Below are 18,368 nucleotides of genomic sequence, written 5' to 3' on the forward strand. Positions count from 1 at the left end.
CAAGGATTTTATGCTTCACTTATGGGAGTTGAGGAGGGGAGAGAAATATGCCAAATTTAGCTGTATCACCAGGAAAAATATTGTCAGTACTAATAGGCAGTGATGCAGAATGTACTAAGAAAGAATAGAGGAAGAGTGTGTTATTTATGCCTAAAGGGGATTGGAGAAAGCTTCAAAATGGTTGGGTGCTGGGGATGGAGGATATGTAGAAGGATTTTATGAGGTTAAGATGGGGGAATGACATCTGAGGTGAATTGAACTAGAGTAACAAATGCATAAGGGCATTTAGGGCAAACTTATGTTACCTGAAGTATTTGGTGGTTGGGACTGGATGAGAAGGAGTAGTCAAATTTCATTTAGCAGATACACTGAAGAGTTCTTTGGATATCCTGTTTATTAATTTCTACTTATTTCTGGAGACACTGGCATACCTTTGAAGTTTTTGAGTGGGTTGATAATGTGATTCCATCTGTATATTAAGATGATTACTTTGTTATATTTGTTTTCATAACTTTTATTCAAGATATGGTATTTTAACTGCTTCTTTTAGGAGAATCCAAGGACATTTACCAGACCAAACAGTGGTTAAGCGGCACATCAAACTTTGTGATAAGAATTGACAGTTCAGGAAACTTAAAGTCATTGTTGTCATTATCCCAAATTCATTTTGATTTGCCTTTTAAAATTGTATCAGTTTAGATGAAGTTGAACCTCAGCTGAGAATTTCCTGGCTTTAGTTATTTTTTTCACAACCTAATTTAATTGGTTATAGTGAATTCAGTGTAGACTATAGTTTTTTCTTATTCCTTCATTTGATACAATGACGATTTTAGGATTGAGAGTTAACAATATATAAAAAGCAAATATTTAGCTTTTGGTGTTATTGCTTTATTGGACTGATAATATTGCAAATGAAGAATGTTTGTGCAAAATGAAGAGGTATTTAAATTTTTTTTCTTTTTTAAATTATTTTTTGGGGAGAGTTTTCTGGATTTCTTATCATGGCTGGTTATTACCTTGAGAAGTTTACCTCACTTTGAAACCAGTTATTTAAAAAAATATACCTCCAACCTTATACTCACCCTTTAAGAATTCTCCTTTTGGATGAGAGAGAAGAAAGGAATGGTAAAAAATAATGGGCTCTGCTGTATGATGTCATCTATCTTGTCTTTCGTATGTCACTCAGGGTCATCCTGCAAAAAAATGTAAATAAAAGAGAGGCAGGGTGGGGTAGGGGAAGAAAATGGGCATGTGTGTGTTGGGGGAGGGTACAGAGGCAGAGACAGCTCATTCCCAAATGGAGCTTTCTGGCACACCCATAATGTACTTCTTTAGAGATTTCTTCAATAGTTATCATGTTAGAGAAATTGCTGTTTTGAGGAAAGTATACTTAAAATAGACAGAAAATCATCTTGAGTAGACAGAAGTTCACACAGACCTAGGTTTTGAGAGATTTTCCGTAGTTCTTGAAGTCTTAAAAATCCTTTGCTTTGGCAAAAAGGGTGAATTTCTGATTTGGTGTGTGCTCCTTCCCACATTAAATTTTATCCTTTTTGGTCTGAAGGATTTTTTTCCTCTCAATTTTAAGTTTTTCACATAATTTGGTCTGTAAGGAAACTGGTAATCCAGTAATATCAAACACTTACCACTTATTGAATGCTTATTAGGTACCAGCCAGTATGCATTTTTATTGTATTTTATCCTTACAGTAGCATCATTACAATCTTCTCCTCATACAACTGCTGTACAGATGAGGAAATTTGATAGAGCTTTCAGGGCTAAAATAAGGTTGCAGCAAATGTGGACTTAAGTTGTGGCTTTGCCATCAGTTCTGATAAGCATGCCTGCCATCTTCATCAGCAGGATCTCCCTCCACTCAACGCCCTCCCTCAGAGTTTACTGATCTTATTCCTCTTCAAACACAGCTTTCTTATAATCCTATAATCCAAGTCTCTGAATGGTGTGCTTTCTGCTTTTGCTTCTCTGAACGTTTGGCAAACTCTTTCTCAGTCTGCAAAACCCAAGTGTTATTTCTGTTCTGAAGCTTTTCTTCATTCTTCCAGATACTATTAATCATGCTTCCATAGCCTTTGTACGCCTCTGTTCTTACATTGTTATAACTCCCATATTCACTGAACTTTCTGAGAGTAGCGACCGTCTCTCCTAACATATACTAGGTACAGCAAATGTTTGTGGAATTTGTTGAATGAATGTGAATTCTGGAGAATGTTATCAAATCTTTCATGATCATTACATCTGACAAAGTAATTCACCCAATATTTTGTGGATGCAAGTGATAATATAATGTTTAGGGCCTTCTTTTAAACTCTAACATTGCATTCATATTGAATCTATCACATGTAATGCTAATTTAATGAATGGTTGTAATTTCTTTATAATATGTTATTAACCTTGTTCACAGTTTAGGGGGGAAAATAGTAATAAATAGCTTAGTGGAACACACACTAGTGGTCTTTGTGAGGCTATTAAAATTCCTATTAAAATGAGAACATTAAAATGTCAAAAGTCAAGTTCATAGGAAGAGTTAGTATGTAGACCCAATTTTTATTTTCCTCAGTCTTAATTAGTCTCATGAATTATTTATTGGCATAACACTTGAATAATAGTTGAGAATTTGTGTAATTTTTCTGTTACATATTTTAAAATATTAGCCATTTAGCTCAACACATGTATCTTATTTGTTGATTTCCTGTTTTCTTAGGGCTTTAAATAAATTTTATTTATTTATTTATTTATTTATAACGAAGGTTTTAAACTTCGAATCTACTTGAATATTGCATTATTATTAGACACTAATTACTTTTCAATTGCTCAAATAAAAAAGAATATGAGGGAGAGAGTAATAAGAAAGAAGTTAGCTATTCTTTTATTCAATTAATTACTAATTATTATTATTATTATTATTTTTTTTTGCGGTACGTGAACCTCTCACTGTTGTGGCCTCTCCCGTTGCGCAGCACAGGCTCCGGAAGCACAGGCTCAGCGGCCATGGCTCACGGGCCCAGCCGCTCCGCGGCATGCAGGATCCTCCCAAACCAGGGCACGAACCCGTGTCCCCTGCATCGGCAGGCAGACTCACAACCACCGCGCCACCAGGGAAGCCCCCAATTATTAATTTTTAAGCATAGCCAAATAGTAGCATGTATCGCAAAACAATGGTGATAGTTTTATTTCTATAATGATACGAGTGAAAAGGCACAAAATGATACTTAATGGCAAATTTACTATCCTGCAAGCTCTAGAAATCCATCTACCATTGTTTTTAAGTCAATATCTGTTGAAATCCTACTCTGAACATTTTTGTGTCTTGCTCATAGCAAACATGTTGTATCATTTCTGAGTTAAGTTTGCAATAAAGATTAATAAGTTAGTGTTTCAGTTTTTCTGTAACAACAACAAAACCTTTTTCTGTGCATGAAGTGCATGCATAAAACGAGCGGAAGTTCCACAGACTTTTGGACTCTTCTGTTCTTATGTATAAGTCTCTTGATGTTTCCTGTCTGCCTTTTTGACTACCTGTACAGCTGTTTTTCATGTGTTTTTCAGACTTGGAGAAAGACCAAGTATTTTTGACAGCTGTATGCTGAACTGCAATGTATGCTTGGCCACAGGTCACGTTTGCATTTCTTCACTTGTATTTTTACTCAATGTGTAAAAGAAATACGAGCATAGAGAGTTTCAGAAAACATGTAGCATGCTGAGTAATGGTAGTCTTCTTCTCCACTTACTCTGCTACATAGATTCCAGAGGAAGAAAAAGACAGCAGAGAAATGGAGGAAATGGTATTCAGGACTACCCTCCATGGGGCCCTTGTTGCTATAATAATGAATGATGGAAAATGCTCTGGGTTATGCATGGTGGAAAGAACTGAGCACAGGGACACACACACACACACACACACACTGCTACAGACCATTTTAGTGAACAGACTATAATTTAGTAAAGAAAAGTGTTAATCTAGCAGTCAGTTCAACATGTAATTGATTACCAATTTATGCATCATGTTAAAGCTTTGTCTGTATGATATTTTAACACCAGGAAATGAGACACACTTCTTAATAAATATTCATCTCATGAGGCTGCCATAATGGAACTTTCCTGCCTCCACCCACCCATCCCCACAGGCACAAAATTTTTTCATTGCCTTTGAAAATGAAAAATAATGATTTCCAAAGTTCTTTCAAAATGATTTTGGTAGGTCCTTTGTCAGTTTGTTCCTAGATCTTTCAAATAGTATTTCAAATCACAATGCTTATTTTTCTGTCATCATGGTTATGATTAATGAGATAAACATCCAGATTTTAAATTCTGATGAAATCTCCACCCTTCCTAGTTATTTCAACTTTAAAAGATAATTTTTTCCCTGTATTATTTAGGCATAATTTTTGAGGAAACATCACTTAGCTATTGTCATCTTTTCAATCTGTTGCTTTTACATTTCATACCCTGTTGGTAGAACTTGATCCATTGCATTGGATCAAGTCTAATTGCCTCTGTATCTTTTTCTAATATGTTCTTTTTCTCCTGCAGAAATTTCCTCTGCTTTTACCTTTGATCTCTTTTCATTCTACTTATCTTTCTCAGTCTAGGTATCCTTCTCAACTGAGAAGGTAGGATACATCCTACCTCTACCATGAAACCTTTCCCAGGAAGTTCACTGTAATGAGGCTCTTTGATTTTCTATAGTGCTTAGTCAGTTTCACATCATTTAGATTTCATATGTTAACTTACATTATTTTAAAAAATGGATCCAGTGCAGTAAAGTGGAGTCAGATTCTGACTTGAGTACTAGCTGTCATTTTTTAATTCTTTGACATTAGACAAATTATTTAAGCTCTTGTGGGTTTCAGTCTTCTCATGTGTAAAATGGGACCATTGGTATTAAAGATTATAGCTATATGATGGATAAGTGTTTAGCACAAAGGCGGGAATATAACAGGTGCTCAGTAAATGGCAATAGTAGTTATTTGCTGTTGTTCTATATTTCTTACAGCTCCTAATATAATACTGAGCATGTGGTAAAGACTCTTTGAGTATGGTTCATGGCTAGGTCATTTAAATAGCTCCTGAAATCCCATCGCTTTTATGGAGGCTTCCTGTTGGCTCTGTTCTATTAAAACTACAAAACTTTCATGGCTTCTCTGGACTGTTCTTTCTGTTCTCATCAGTAAGGGGAGCCTTTGGTATGTATTCTGAAGTGGCTTCCAATACAGTGATTTGAAGGATTTATTTATTTATTTTTGAGTAATGTTTTGGATTGATCCCTACATTTTTCTAATCGTCAGTGGCTAGGATTGTAATAAATAAAGCATTTTTCATGTACTTAAAATGCAGTATGTGAATTGCATATAATAAAATCTCAGCCAATCTGAGCTGCAGATGAATAAAGTATTTTGCCTAGCTTACTTCAGCTCAACAGGCATTTATTAATGTATCTCCTATGTGCCAGGCATTTTCTAATTGTTGGATTTACAAAGATGAGTAAGATATACCTTCTTGCTGTTGAGTTTAAGCTAGGGTTAATGAGAGACACAAAAACATAATTTCAATCAGTGATTAGTTGTAAGATGAAGGTAAGGATGAGGCTCTGTGGGATCACAGTTGGAGGGTAATTGAAGGGAAAGCGAAGATTTCTGGGAAGACATGAGCTTCAGTCTATGATGTCTCTCAGAGGACAAATGGGTTGATCCATTTGATTCAGGGACAGAGAGCCAACTCAGCTTCAATATTTATGAGAATTTATTGCCTGTAAAGTCCATGGATAGGTTTGGCTCCAAGTGAGGCTTGATGCACTGGCTTAAACAGTGTCTTTCATGGCCCTCTCTCTTTTTTTTTTTTTTTTTGTGGTATGTGGGCCTCTCACTGCTGTGGCCTCTCCCACCATGGAGCACAGGCTCCGGACACGCAGGCTCAGCAGCCATGGCTCACGGGCCCAGCCGCCCCGCGGCACGTGGGATCCTCCTGGACCGGGGCACGAACCCGCGTCCCCTGCATCGGCAGGCGGACTCTCAACCACTGTGCCACCAGGGAAGCCCCATGGCCCTCTCTTAACTACACCCTTGTAAAAGCCTAATGGCTTCTGTGATTACAGACCTTATCCTCCTCACATATTACTCCCCAGGGGGAAGAGTAAGTTTTTCTTTAGTTTCAGCTCAGTTTAGGGATTTAGTTTCTTTCATTGGCTGTAAATTATAACCATCCCTTAACTAATCACTGTGACTAGTGGGATACTAATTACTTTATATAAGTCAGGGCCTACCTACTCTCAAGCTTAGAATGAAGTCAGTCTCATTCAAGCCTCATGGCTAAAGATGGGAGGAGAGGGCAATGGATGACCAGGAGGCATCCAGCAAATGTTCACTATGCCAGGGGAAGAAAAGTGTAAGAATTTTTTTGGAAAGGAAATAACATAAGCAAAAGCAAGGAAGTATGCACCATTACGATGTGTGTGGGAAACAGCAAGTAGTTAAATATTCATACAACATTTAGTATGAGACTTAGAAAATAATTATAAAATAATAATGCGATGCAGTATTTAACACCTGCTGGATCTAGTTTCCGTACATTATTTAATTTAATTCTCACAACAGCTAACTAAGTTTGGTACACCATCTTGCAGATAAGGAAACTTGAGCCCAAATTCACAGCTAATAATTGGTTGAACTGGACTGAAACTCATTATCTGACTCTAGAGGCAGCCCATGTAGACATTACAGTATATTAAGTATCTCCCCTATATTGCTAGAGTTTCAGGAAATAAGACTTCATATATCATGCTAAGGAGCCAAGTGTTCTCTGGGGTTCAAGTTTTCTTCAAGCTCTAGCTCTTTGTCATACCATGTGAAAGCAGTAGTTCTCAAACTTTAGCGTGCATCAAATAGCCTCTAGGGCTTCTTAAAGCCTAGACTTGGGCCCTATCATCATAGTTTCTGATTCCATAGGTATAGAGTGGGACCCTAGGATTTGCATTTCTAAGAATTTCCTAGACAGTGCTGATGCTGGTGGTCTGGGAGCCACACTTTGAGGACGACTTCTTTAAGGTCTTTGGGAGACTGGAAGATTTGTGGTTCAGAGACATTCAACATATTGAAATGAACTGAAATTTTATTGTACTTCTGCTTGGAAGTATACATGCATTGACCTCACATTCTTTAATAATACAGAGAGTATATTTTGGTTACAGTAATATCCTCCCCCATAGGTCAAGGTCATTGCATGTGTTTCATTGATTGGATTTCTTCTGTCTCTGATTCTTAACTTATTAAGATTAGATTTATTGCTCTCCTCCTAAGTCCTGCTCAGTTTGCTAGTGCTCAGTTCCCTCCTTGATGGTTAAAAAAGTGCATTTGTATACTAAAGGAATATATTTGAACACTTTATTTTATTTGTTTACATTTTTATTGTGAAAAAATTTAAATATCAGAACAAGTAACATGAATGTCCATTTTTCCACCATTTAGAGTCAACAGTTGTAAATGTATATACATGTATACACACACTTTGTTTTTTTGATGAACCATTTGAAAGTAAGTTACAGATCTTATGCCACTTCACTCATAACTATTGCAGAACACATTTCCTGATAAGAACATTCTCATATGTAATCACAATACCATAATTACACTTAAGAAAATTAACAATAATTCCTAATGTTATCTAACATTCAGTCACCTTCCAATTTCCCAAGTTGTCCCAATGTCTTCTATATCTGATTGTTTTTTGGTATCAGGATCCAATCAAGTGAAATTAAATTTTAAGAGTCAGTAAAGCTGGATGGATCTTTATGCTCAGATAAGTTATGTGTTATTTAAGATATAAGTTTCATTGCTTTAATAAAGACCAAACTTAGGGCTTCCCTGGTGGCGCAGTGGTTGAGAGTCTGCCTGCCGATGCAGGGGACACGGGTTCGTGCCCCGGTCCGGGAAGATCCCACATGCCGCAGAGCGGCTGGACCCGTGAGCCATGGCTGCTGAGCCTGCGCGTCCGGAGCCTGTGCTCTGCAACGGGAGAGGCCACAACAGTGAGAGGCCCGCATACCGAAAAAAAAAAGACCAAACTTAATTAAGGAAGATGTTTATTTCTGTCAGGTTTAACCACCTGGAGATAAAGTGGTCCAGGACTGGTAGGCAGCTCTGTTGTTCTCAATATGTGGCTTCTATCTTTGAGGCCATGATAGCTGTTCCAGCCCTACCATCATGCTGGGAAGAGGGGAAGGGAGTGCATACTGTCCTTTTAAGGGTAAGTCTGGGTGTTGCACATATCACCCTGCTCCCATCTCATTGGCGAGAAAGTACTCATATGATGTATCTGTCACAGAGGCCTGGAGATATAGGCTTTATTCTAACTGGTGGCCATGAGTCTAGTGATAATTCAAGTACCAAAGGAAAGAATGGCTCTTAGGGGGAGCCGTTAGCATTTCAGCCACAAGTTTGTTTTTGCAAATGACTAAACTATGCTAAACGGTATTAAATCCATTTAATAGCTACTAGTACATTATAATATGACATTTCTCTTTTTGAGATATATAGGGCTAGTAATTGCTTCCAAGCTGAGCCCTGACTGTTATTCTTTTTTGAATTATTTGATATGTATTTTATAGATTTCCTGTTGTCTTCTTTTTTGTTGGGGCATAGCTGTCACTGCTCACAGCTATCAGTGTTTTCATACCTTTTCTAATTTGCTATTTTCTTTTCTCTGGGCTGGGGAAGCAGGTAATGATAACCATTATAATGATGCTATAATTTATTGTGTTTTATGTGTGCTACACAGTGTTAGAGGCTATTAAATCTTATCTCTAACTTTGGAGCTCTTAGGCAAATATACTCATTTTATAAACGAGGAGGCTGAAGCTCCTGGAATATCAGTAACTTGTTTATGTGAACTGCAACTGTTCGAACCATAATTAAAATAAGAATCGATGCCCTGAGTGAGACCTGGGAATCCTACCTGTAAAAAGTTTCCATGATTTTCATTACAAAGACTTTGCAGCATCTATTTCGACTATTTAGAGGCATATTTATACTTTTTCATTTTTGCTTAGTACAGACAGGAGGATTGCTATATAGTTAAATTCTGGATAGATAAGGTACTCTTTGTCTGAATATATCTCTGTGAATACACTTGTACAGCATGCATATACATACAGCATCCATACAAATTCATATCTTGTTTTATGAAAACTTTAATAAGCATAGTAGATAAAGAATAGATTTGAAAAGCTTAAAACAATGACTGAAAAACCTACCATGCCTTATAAAAGAATTTGAGCTTTGAGGGTATACCCTTCAAAACAGCATTAACATGAACAATCCCTTTCTCTCTAGCGATCCCAGAGTGGTTCAGATGTGTATTTTATGAATATACGCTAAGACAATATTCAACCTGAAACATCTCTGAGACTATTTAAAGTTGTTAAATTTATTGAATCAATTAAGATGGGGTAGAATATGTTGCAGTAATAAGCACCCCAAAGGTCTCAGTTTGTTTTTAAAAAAACTCCTTTGGCAACATATTTTCATTTTTGAAAATTGCCCTTATATCCATACTCAGATACAATAATAAGACTACCATCCATTTCTATGCAATTTAATTTCTTTTTGAGCAAAGTATTCTTTAAATTTCAAAATTTAGGGTTAACTATATTGGCACTGATATCCAAGGTAAAATAGAATAGTTACTACAGGACTTACTGTATATGGTAAGTATGGGTTAGAGATGACAAATTAATTAGAAGATCGACCTTTTGTTTATTCTCTTAATGAGTAGCTTAGTTTTTCTTTGACATAGTTCTTCCCTATATAATAGATTATAGGATACACTTATCACGCTAGCAGAACATGAAAAGTTTTAACCACTAGATCTTTCTCAGATTAGGGATACTATACTGTACCGTAGAAATCATCATCATTATCATCATCTCAGTATATTTTAAGAACTGTGAATTTTGTAGTTAATGTTTACAGACAAATAGTAGAAGACACTTCAAAATCAATCGATAGTTTAGGGCAATCAGTGACTAGTGTTATTCGGTATTAGTCATTTTCTCTCCCAACAGTGCTCAACACTGTGATTTGTATAAAACTGATGCTTAATACATGTCGATGGATTTGGTCTGTTGTGTTTGACTGATGTCTAAGTCATTTGAAAGTATGGGGCTGACATACTATGAAGAAGAGAAGGTGTCGTGCAGAACCGTTTATATTTCTGATTTTGGAAAAAATGATATCTTGCAGAGTCATGATTGTTCTCAGGTATTCTCTTGAGCTACAGATTTTAGCTCAAATAAATGAAAATAAATGTATTTAAAACTATAGACATCTTACGAATAATGAAAAAATTGGGAAATGTGTAGATAGTGATATACAATAATCTGATAGCTTCATCAGTTTGCGATTTAAAATTTAAACTGCCCATTTTGTCCCTTGGGGAAAAAGTTAACTGACATATTTGTGGTGAATAGTGATAAAATCATTACATTCATAAAAAGAATAAGTTACCTAATTTCCTCTAATTCTTCTTTAGGTCGCGATTTAATTTGTATCCAGTCTATGGATGGAATGCTGATGGTGTTTGAGCAGGAAAGCTATGCTTTTGGGAGATTTCTCCCAGGTTCTCTTTTACCTGGCCCTCTTGCTTACAGTTCCCGTACAGATTCCTTCATTACTGTTTCATCCTGCCGACAAGTGGAAAGTTACAAGTAAGTTTGGATCTTGAATCTTTGGAATCATGGTTTTTTATGTGTATGCTGCTGATAATTTCTTATCCACAAAGAGCTTGAATATTGCAAATGAAAAAGAGAGTGGTTTCTCTGATAAACTGTAATTGTGGTGACTTAGAGGATATCATTTACATATCATAAAACATTTGAAAGGCAGTATAGTGCAGAGATTGAGAGGAAGGATTTGGAGAGAGTCACACCCGGATTGGAGTCCTGATTTTGGTACTCACAGCTGTTTGATGGTCAGTGTCCTTGTCCTGAATGTAAAGGAGATAATAACATCTATTTCGACAAATTTGTTAAAAGAATTAAGTGTACGTCAATTTACCACCCCATAGAAAATGCTCAGTAATTATTGCGATTGTTCCTTGAATTATAAATAATAAAACACAGTCTGAGTGAAAAAAAGCCAGGTACAAATACATATATAGAATGATTTTATAACAAAAAAAGAATGTATATGACATAGGAAGAATACTGGCAAGAAATACAAGTGTTTTTATGAACGTTTTTAAAAGAACAGCTTACAGAAGTGAAGTATGAAAATGACCCTATGAAAACAGCTTATACTTTTTGCTAGAAATTCATACTGATTTTGGTGAATTGTGTTTCAGAGAGACCGTTTTCTTCTCTACCAGCTAAATTTCAATAAAACTTATGGTTTTGAGTTTTTGGAGGCTGTGTTTTTTATTGGAAGGGAGAATGGGAAAGAAAAGTAGAAATCTATTCTGGGAAAAGAAATAGACTTGGAGAATTATAATATTTTAAGTAACTTTATTGTTGTTATCTTACTGATGGCAAAATTTAGAACTTTAAACATCTAAGCAACACTTCATTATAGCCTTTCAGTATTATTTTTGGCCATATGATTTTTCCCAAGGCAGGAAGAAAATATAACTTCATCAGGCAAGAGATGTAAATTTTTTCCTTCAAGTTTTATTATGGTGTATATTGCAAGTTAATGTAGTTTTCTCTTGATAAGTGACAGTCTACATTCTGAGATTATTGTTAAGGCATCTAGGATTTAAAACTCTGAAAATAAGCAAATGCTTGTGACTAAGCAGAAGTTAACTGATGGCGGTAGTGTATCATTATGTCATATTCATCCTACAACTCCTGTGGCGCTTGTCCAAAGGAGATGAGTGAGTTGTGGCATTGCTACTGATAATAAATAAAATATCATAATTATTATGAGACGCTGAGAAAAATACCTGTATAATTCATTCAATCCTGCCAAAACTTAAGCAATATTGAGAAGATCTGCTTTTCAGCTTTCCACCCAGTTTTTGCCAAGTACAGTGATACTAGCAGTGTTACACTGGGGCCATGATACAAAGATGTGAATGTTCCATGACTTACTCTTTGAAATATGGGAATAGGAATTAATTTGGTAATAACTCCAGGAGTGATTGGATGAGAAAACAATGTGTAGGTTTCCTTAACGTGAAGGTTTAATCTCACAGAAACTCATACTGTTTTAACTGTGGTAATTCTCCAACATACTGATCTATTAAATTCATCTCCATCTAAGACTAAAAAAGTGCACACTTTATTTATTATGTGGATCTTTTAAAATGGTAAAAATGCATGGGATGTGTGATTATTGTGAAATGATGACAATCAAGAGGGTTTATAACATTGAGTAGTATGTTGTATTTATATATACTTTCAGCTTTAATAGATTAAATGGTAATCACAGGTGTAATTTAGGATGGGAGAAAGCATGAAAACTGTAGGTTTGGTTTTTGGAGGCTTCATTAAATCTATTTATAATCAGTTAAAAATATAATCAGTTAATAGAAAGGGCTTTTAAGACATAATTCGTTTTCATTTTTGATATTGATGTTTAATTACTTTAAAAACAGATCAATTATGTTCAAATAGGAACTAGAGAAGGCCATGAGTCTCAAACTTTAGTGTGCGTAAGAATCATCTGAGCATCCTTTTATGAAATGCACATTTACACATTCTTAATCCCCAACCCCTTAGATTTTGATTTAGTAGGTTCGGGGAAAAGACCCAGAAATCATCACAAATGCATACTCCAGGTGATTCTAATTCAGGACATACTTTGAGTGTTGTCTTTCTTTTGAAGTGAGAGTTGTTTTTTTTTTTTTTTTTTTGGTAGAGGAGGGGCTTTGGGCCATTCCCTTGGCCACATTTGTACAAACTTTGGATCATCTTTTATTCTCTTTTTCTTTCCTTTGCTTGTCAGAATTATTTAGTCAGTAAATTGTGACCTTTCTACCTTTTTTTTTTTCTCTTATTCAGCCCTTGCTTCCCATTCCCACTGGCATTCAGACCTTTATCTTTTCACTTGGATTTCTGTTTTTTTTTTTTAACCTCTAATCTAGACTTTGAAGGGCCTTTCTCATAGCTATTCTTTTAAAACACCTCTTTAAGCCAGAATAATTTTTGTGGTCCATTAAAAAATCTAAATCTTCTCATACAACATTCAGTGCTCTTTATGCTCCAGTCCCATTTTACCTCTGTTAAGTGAACTTTCAGATTTGGAAGGGACTTTTAAAATTAATTGGTTTAAATAGCCTGCTTTTTTTAACCTCCTAGATATATTATTGCCCAACACACTGATTTTTGCCCAATATCATATTTGCTTTTTTATTGTGCTAAAATGTGCCAGAGTGTGTCTTACATTATCAGGTTCCTGAGAGCAGAATCTGTTTTAAATACCTGTTCACTAAAGGAATAATTCAGTTCATTGGTTCAGTCATTCATTCAGCAAACATTTTTCAAGAGGCTTCTCTGTGCCACACACTGTGCAAAGCACTGGAGATGCAAAGCCAGATAAGACCTGTCTCTTGTCCTCCAGCAGTATGCCAGCAAGTGGGGAGGTAGCAAGTCAACCAGCTACTTCAGTTCATTGTGATACTGGCTATGGCAGCACTGTGCACAGGAAACTGAGAAGCCTAGAGGTGATACCTTTAAATAGGAGTTGAATGTAAGGAGGCTCCCTGAAGAAGTATACTTGCCGGGAGTTTTATCTTTCTCCCCTGTTTGCTATACACTTTCCCCTGTACCCCTAGAGTGGCTCCTAATATTAATACATTGCTAAGTAGACAATAGTCTTTAAATCAGTATTTTAAAATCTGTTTGTTGAATTTAATGGATAGTATTTTAAAAAGAGGATTGTGTTCTTCACCAGCCTTAGGCTCTTGCCAAACTGAAACATTTGGTGTTATTCATATATATTCAGAGCTTCTCTCTTTCTCTCTCCTCTTTTGCTCATGCTGTACTCTGTCTGAAATACTCTTCCTTCCTTTTCTGTGAATGAAAATTAGGTCTGGAAGCCTCCCTGCTCCCCATTCAGATCTTGCCTGACGTAGCTGTCAGTAACAACTCCTTCTTCTCAATTCACAGAGTAATTTTTCACTGCTTTCCATAAGCACTATTCATGCTTTCACTGATATGACATATTTACTTGTTTTTCTCCTTGACTAGGCTAAATGTTCCTTGATGGCAGGGATTTTGTATCCCCTGAAGTGCCTAGCATTGTACCTTGCTGAAAGTAGATGTTTAACAAGATCTTAATGAAGGAATGAAAAGTTTATGAGGAAACCTTCTATTTTGTTACTGACATCTTTCAATGAAAATGATTGTCCCAGGCATAATCAAGAATGCTTTAGCTATAGTTGGAATGAGTGTAGTAATGCTCTGTATCCAGAGCCTCTAATTCTAGTAGAGTTCTGCAGGTTAAATATCAAAGTTCCCAAATCTCCTGGTACACGTTGAGGTGACAACTATTTTTCATTTGAAAATAAATGATTTTGGAGGGTTTACTTTTGTGTTCTGTGACACCTCCATCCATATTTTAGTTACTTGCTGCTGTTTTTACAATGTGATACAGAGGAGCACTAAATTATATGGTTGAGTTTGTCATTGGTGCTCCACAGGACCTGTTAAGCATTTGTGGCTATTAGTTCAAAAAGTACCACTGTTCACCTGGACTTGCTGTATCTGTGATTAGTGCCCTTTCTGTTCTGAAAAACACATATGACACTCTTTCATTAAATCTTTTTACATTGGACCTGATTATTCTTTCAGCAGTTCCAACAAGGGAATTTTATTCTTTAGCTTATATCACAGAACACTTGAGTGATAAGAAAAAAAAATCCAAGTGTTTTCTTTATTTCAGAAATTCCAAGTCTGCTTGGAATTGTTTGGTTTTGGAAACAGATTTCCATGTACATTATTGGTCACAGTTAAGAGAATTTAAGGAAGAATCATAAAATAAATGCTATTGTAAGTTTGTCATCATCTAAATTTACTGTCAGTTACGTTTAGTAATAAAATACTCTTCTGAGTTGTCTTCTGGGAAGAGAATTGGTCTGGATTTAGAAATCAGGAGTCAATTTTGGCTGTGTCTGTGCCTGCTGTTTTGATGTTAATGAGGCCACTTTAAGGGTTCACTTATGCCTCACATGAAATAATAACTCTTTTTAGTTATATAAGAACCTTCAAACAGCTCAAAATCTTTGGATATTTGCAACAATCTCATTAATATCCATATCATCCTCTGGTAGGTTGGTGTCTGCAGGGAATGAATGCCCTATGTAATTAATTGCCCGAGGTTAGATCCATTTGCAGGACCAGCTCTGGACTGATGTTCTAGTCACTAGTGCATACTAATTTCTGTTACCATGAACCAGAAAGAGTAAAACAATCTTATTTGGAGGTTGGACTGTGAGGTCTAATTATTTGGCGCTTTTGGAGAGTTAGGGATTTTGAAGGTCAGTCTCAGATGGTGTGGAGATATTTGCTGCAGCTACCTATGGGATTTTTTAGCATGATTTTACAAGGCCGAGATCTCCAGTCTCCTACCCTTTTTTGTCTCATTTCCCATGACTCATTCCTCTCCTCCATGCATCTCTCCTAAACTCCTGCCATGGCCTTTCATGTCTCTTTTACTGCTGCATGCCTTTGCATGTGCTGTTTGCTTTGCCATAATGCCTTTTACCTCTTTAACAGCATGATGAGTTTTCACTCATTTTTCAAAACCTAGCTTTCTCCTCCTGAACTGATACCAAGAACATATATATTTCCTCCACCCCAGTTACCTGTTTCTGCGATCATATTCCCTTGGTACTTATATGCATACCTTCTGTTAGCACAGGGCACTCTGAGTTACACTTATTTGTTTGTATATGAATCTTCACAACTACTTTGGGAAGGTCCTGGTGGATATAGGTCATGTAGTAGTTTTTCCCCTTGTTAATGCTTATATGAGATCCCTACTATATGTTTATTGAATGAATGAACTTTATATACATTAAGCTTTCTTATTAACTGTAATTTTCATGAATGCATTGTAAAATCTATCTTAATTCATAGTCATTCTGCATTCACTGAAAATTGGAGGCTTTTTACAAATTAAGTATTGCTGATTGAGATAGAAGGCTTTAAGAGTTGGTGTATGACATTTGAATACCAGTGTAAATTTCAGTACTTGTTTAGATATTCTGCATTGCCTTTATTTATTCAGGTCCCTGATGTTTATACTATCAGACATCTTTCTCTTAGACAATATGAGATGTCTGAATATATCTACCTACTAATTTTTCTCCTAGCTATCAAAGAGCAATGCAAGAAGTTTTGATTCAATAAGAGGGAAAGGCTTAATTATTTGTTGAGATGTTTTTGTTAACCTTCTAATACCTTTTCTCTGCTAAGTGTTATCTTTTGGAGAGCCTTCCCTATCTCCCCTATGTAACTAGATATGCACCAACAATAAAAGTAAGAAACTTCAAAAAAAAAAAAAAGAGAAAGGAATCTATGAGCCTAAAATTTCTTCATTTTGAGTAAGATTATTACTCTAACAATACACCATAAATTAATGCGAGTAAGGGAATTTAAACTTTATTGTCTAAATTAAACATTTCTAAATTGAATGATATTTATAAATTGTTTTTAAGAATGACTTGAGCTAAATGTTACTATTTTTTAATTTTTAACTTTTTAAAAATTTATTTTATTGAAGTATAATTGATTTACAATGTGTTAAATGTTACTATTGAAATAAAAGCTTTAAAGTACTTCTAGAAAGTTATAATGTCCATTGTTGAGAACTTATTACATAGCAGATAAATTACTAGGTGATTTATCTCTATGTATATATAAATCTGTATCTGTCTATGTGTTTGTCAATCTGTCAATCAATAATTGGGCACCTAGTGTACACCAGATACTGTACTAGGTACTAAATTATTTTTAAATTCTTTTAACAATGCTTGAGTTTGAGATTATTATTCCCATTTTATAGATAAGACAGAGTGATTAATTAAAAAAAACTTTCTCAACTAGTTAATGGTTTAGCTGGGAATTAAACTCAGGTGTTCTGGGGTCCATAGATTATCTATTAATAATTTCTACTATTTCTACTACTACTTTTTTGGGGGAGGTTGCAACAAGTCGTCTGGTTGCTTTGCATTATTTGTATTTTTTTCTATTTTGTGTTTTGGTGCTGGATCTTTCTTGAGTATTGTTATTTGTCACATAAAATTCTAATGGAAATGCTTTGATATTTGGCAGAGCTATTTTTCCAACATTGAATTTTGGGACATATAGTTATAATTTGTTTACCATTGCAGTTTTACATAGTCTTAAGCCACAGTATCATTCAGTATGAATTCATTACTAAATTTTACAACTTTTAAAATCAAGGAGAAAGTTATTCATAAGGTTTGTAGATAATGTGCATTTAAAAATTTTAGCTATACTGAGATTATGTGTTTTTAAAGTTTAAAATAATTTACACTTTTTAACTATAAAGTCACTTACAATTATTCCATATCTTTTAAACAGATACCAAGTACTTGCTTTTGCAACGGATGCAGATAAAAGACAAGAGACTGAACAGCAAAAACTTGGTTCTGGAAAAAGACTAGTTGTAAGGCCTTTTAAAAATATATGAAAATTTTAGTAATGTTATATCTAATTACAGATGTTCATTTAGAATAAGAATTCCTGGGAATAAAAATTTTAAAAACATATATTTTAGCCATTTCTCTTTTCTGTGTTAAAGTTATGTCAATGATCAAAGAATTTAGTTGGCTATTATTGAGCAATGGAGATACATGCCTAGTCATGGTCATAATATAGCAGATTATAGAGTTGTACCACTAGAATGATAGATACCCAGATGTGGTCACTTTTAACTGAAGTGATTATAAACTAACAAAATAAAAATAGGAAAATTAAAAATTCCTTTAATAGGCAAAAAAGTTGCTACTATTAGACATGTGATGAAATATATAAGTAAAAGATGAAAAAATTTTCACAGTCTACAAAGATAAAGTTAGCTCAAAGGCAAACGTGGACGTTTGATAACTTGAAACAGTAGTTTGAAGAAAAATTGTTTGAATTTTATTGTTTCTGGTCTTTAATCCACTCTGAGTATATTTTTCTATAAGGTGTGGTGAAATGTTCTAATCTCATTCTTTCACATGTAGCTGCTCAGTTTTCCCAGCACCACTTACTGAAGAGACTGTCTTTTCTCCATGGTATATTCTTGCCTCTTTTTTTTTTTTTGCGGTATGTGGGCCTCGCGCTGTTGTGGCCTCTCCCGTTGTGGAGCACAGGCTCTGGACGTGCAGGCTCAACGGCCATGGCTCAC

The 18,368-nt window shown here is 35.3% G+C and overlaps 1 protein-coding gene across 4 annotated transcripts in view; it reads left to right on the forward strand.

Annotated features, from left to right (window-relative positions):
* BBS9 (Bardet-Biedl syndrome 9) overlaps nucleotides 1-18,368 on the forward strand; it is a gene marked incomplete at both ends in the record, with an annotated part of 471,339 nt that overhangs the window by 79,783 nt on the left and 373,188 nt on the right. For all 4 annotated transcript variants that reach the window (XM_079711010.1, XM_079711009.1, XM_079711012.1 and 1 more), the window contains 2 exons: nucleotides 10,543-10,717; nucleotides 17,558-17,642. In XM_079711010.1, coding sequence (XP_079567136.1) covers nucleotides 10,543-10,717; nucleotides 17,558-17,642 — 260 coding nt within the window. The remainder of the gene's footprint in view (nucleotides 1-10,542; nucleotides 10,718-17,557; nucleotides 17,643-18,368) is intronic.

This window comes from Hyperoodon ampullatus, assembly GCF_949752795.1.
Source record: "Hyperoodon ampullatus genome assembly, chromosome: 9".
In the NCBI taxonomy this organism is placed as follows: Eukaryota; Metazoa; Chordata; class Mammalia; order Artiodactyla; family Ziphiidae; genus Hyperoodon; species Hyperoodon ampullatus.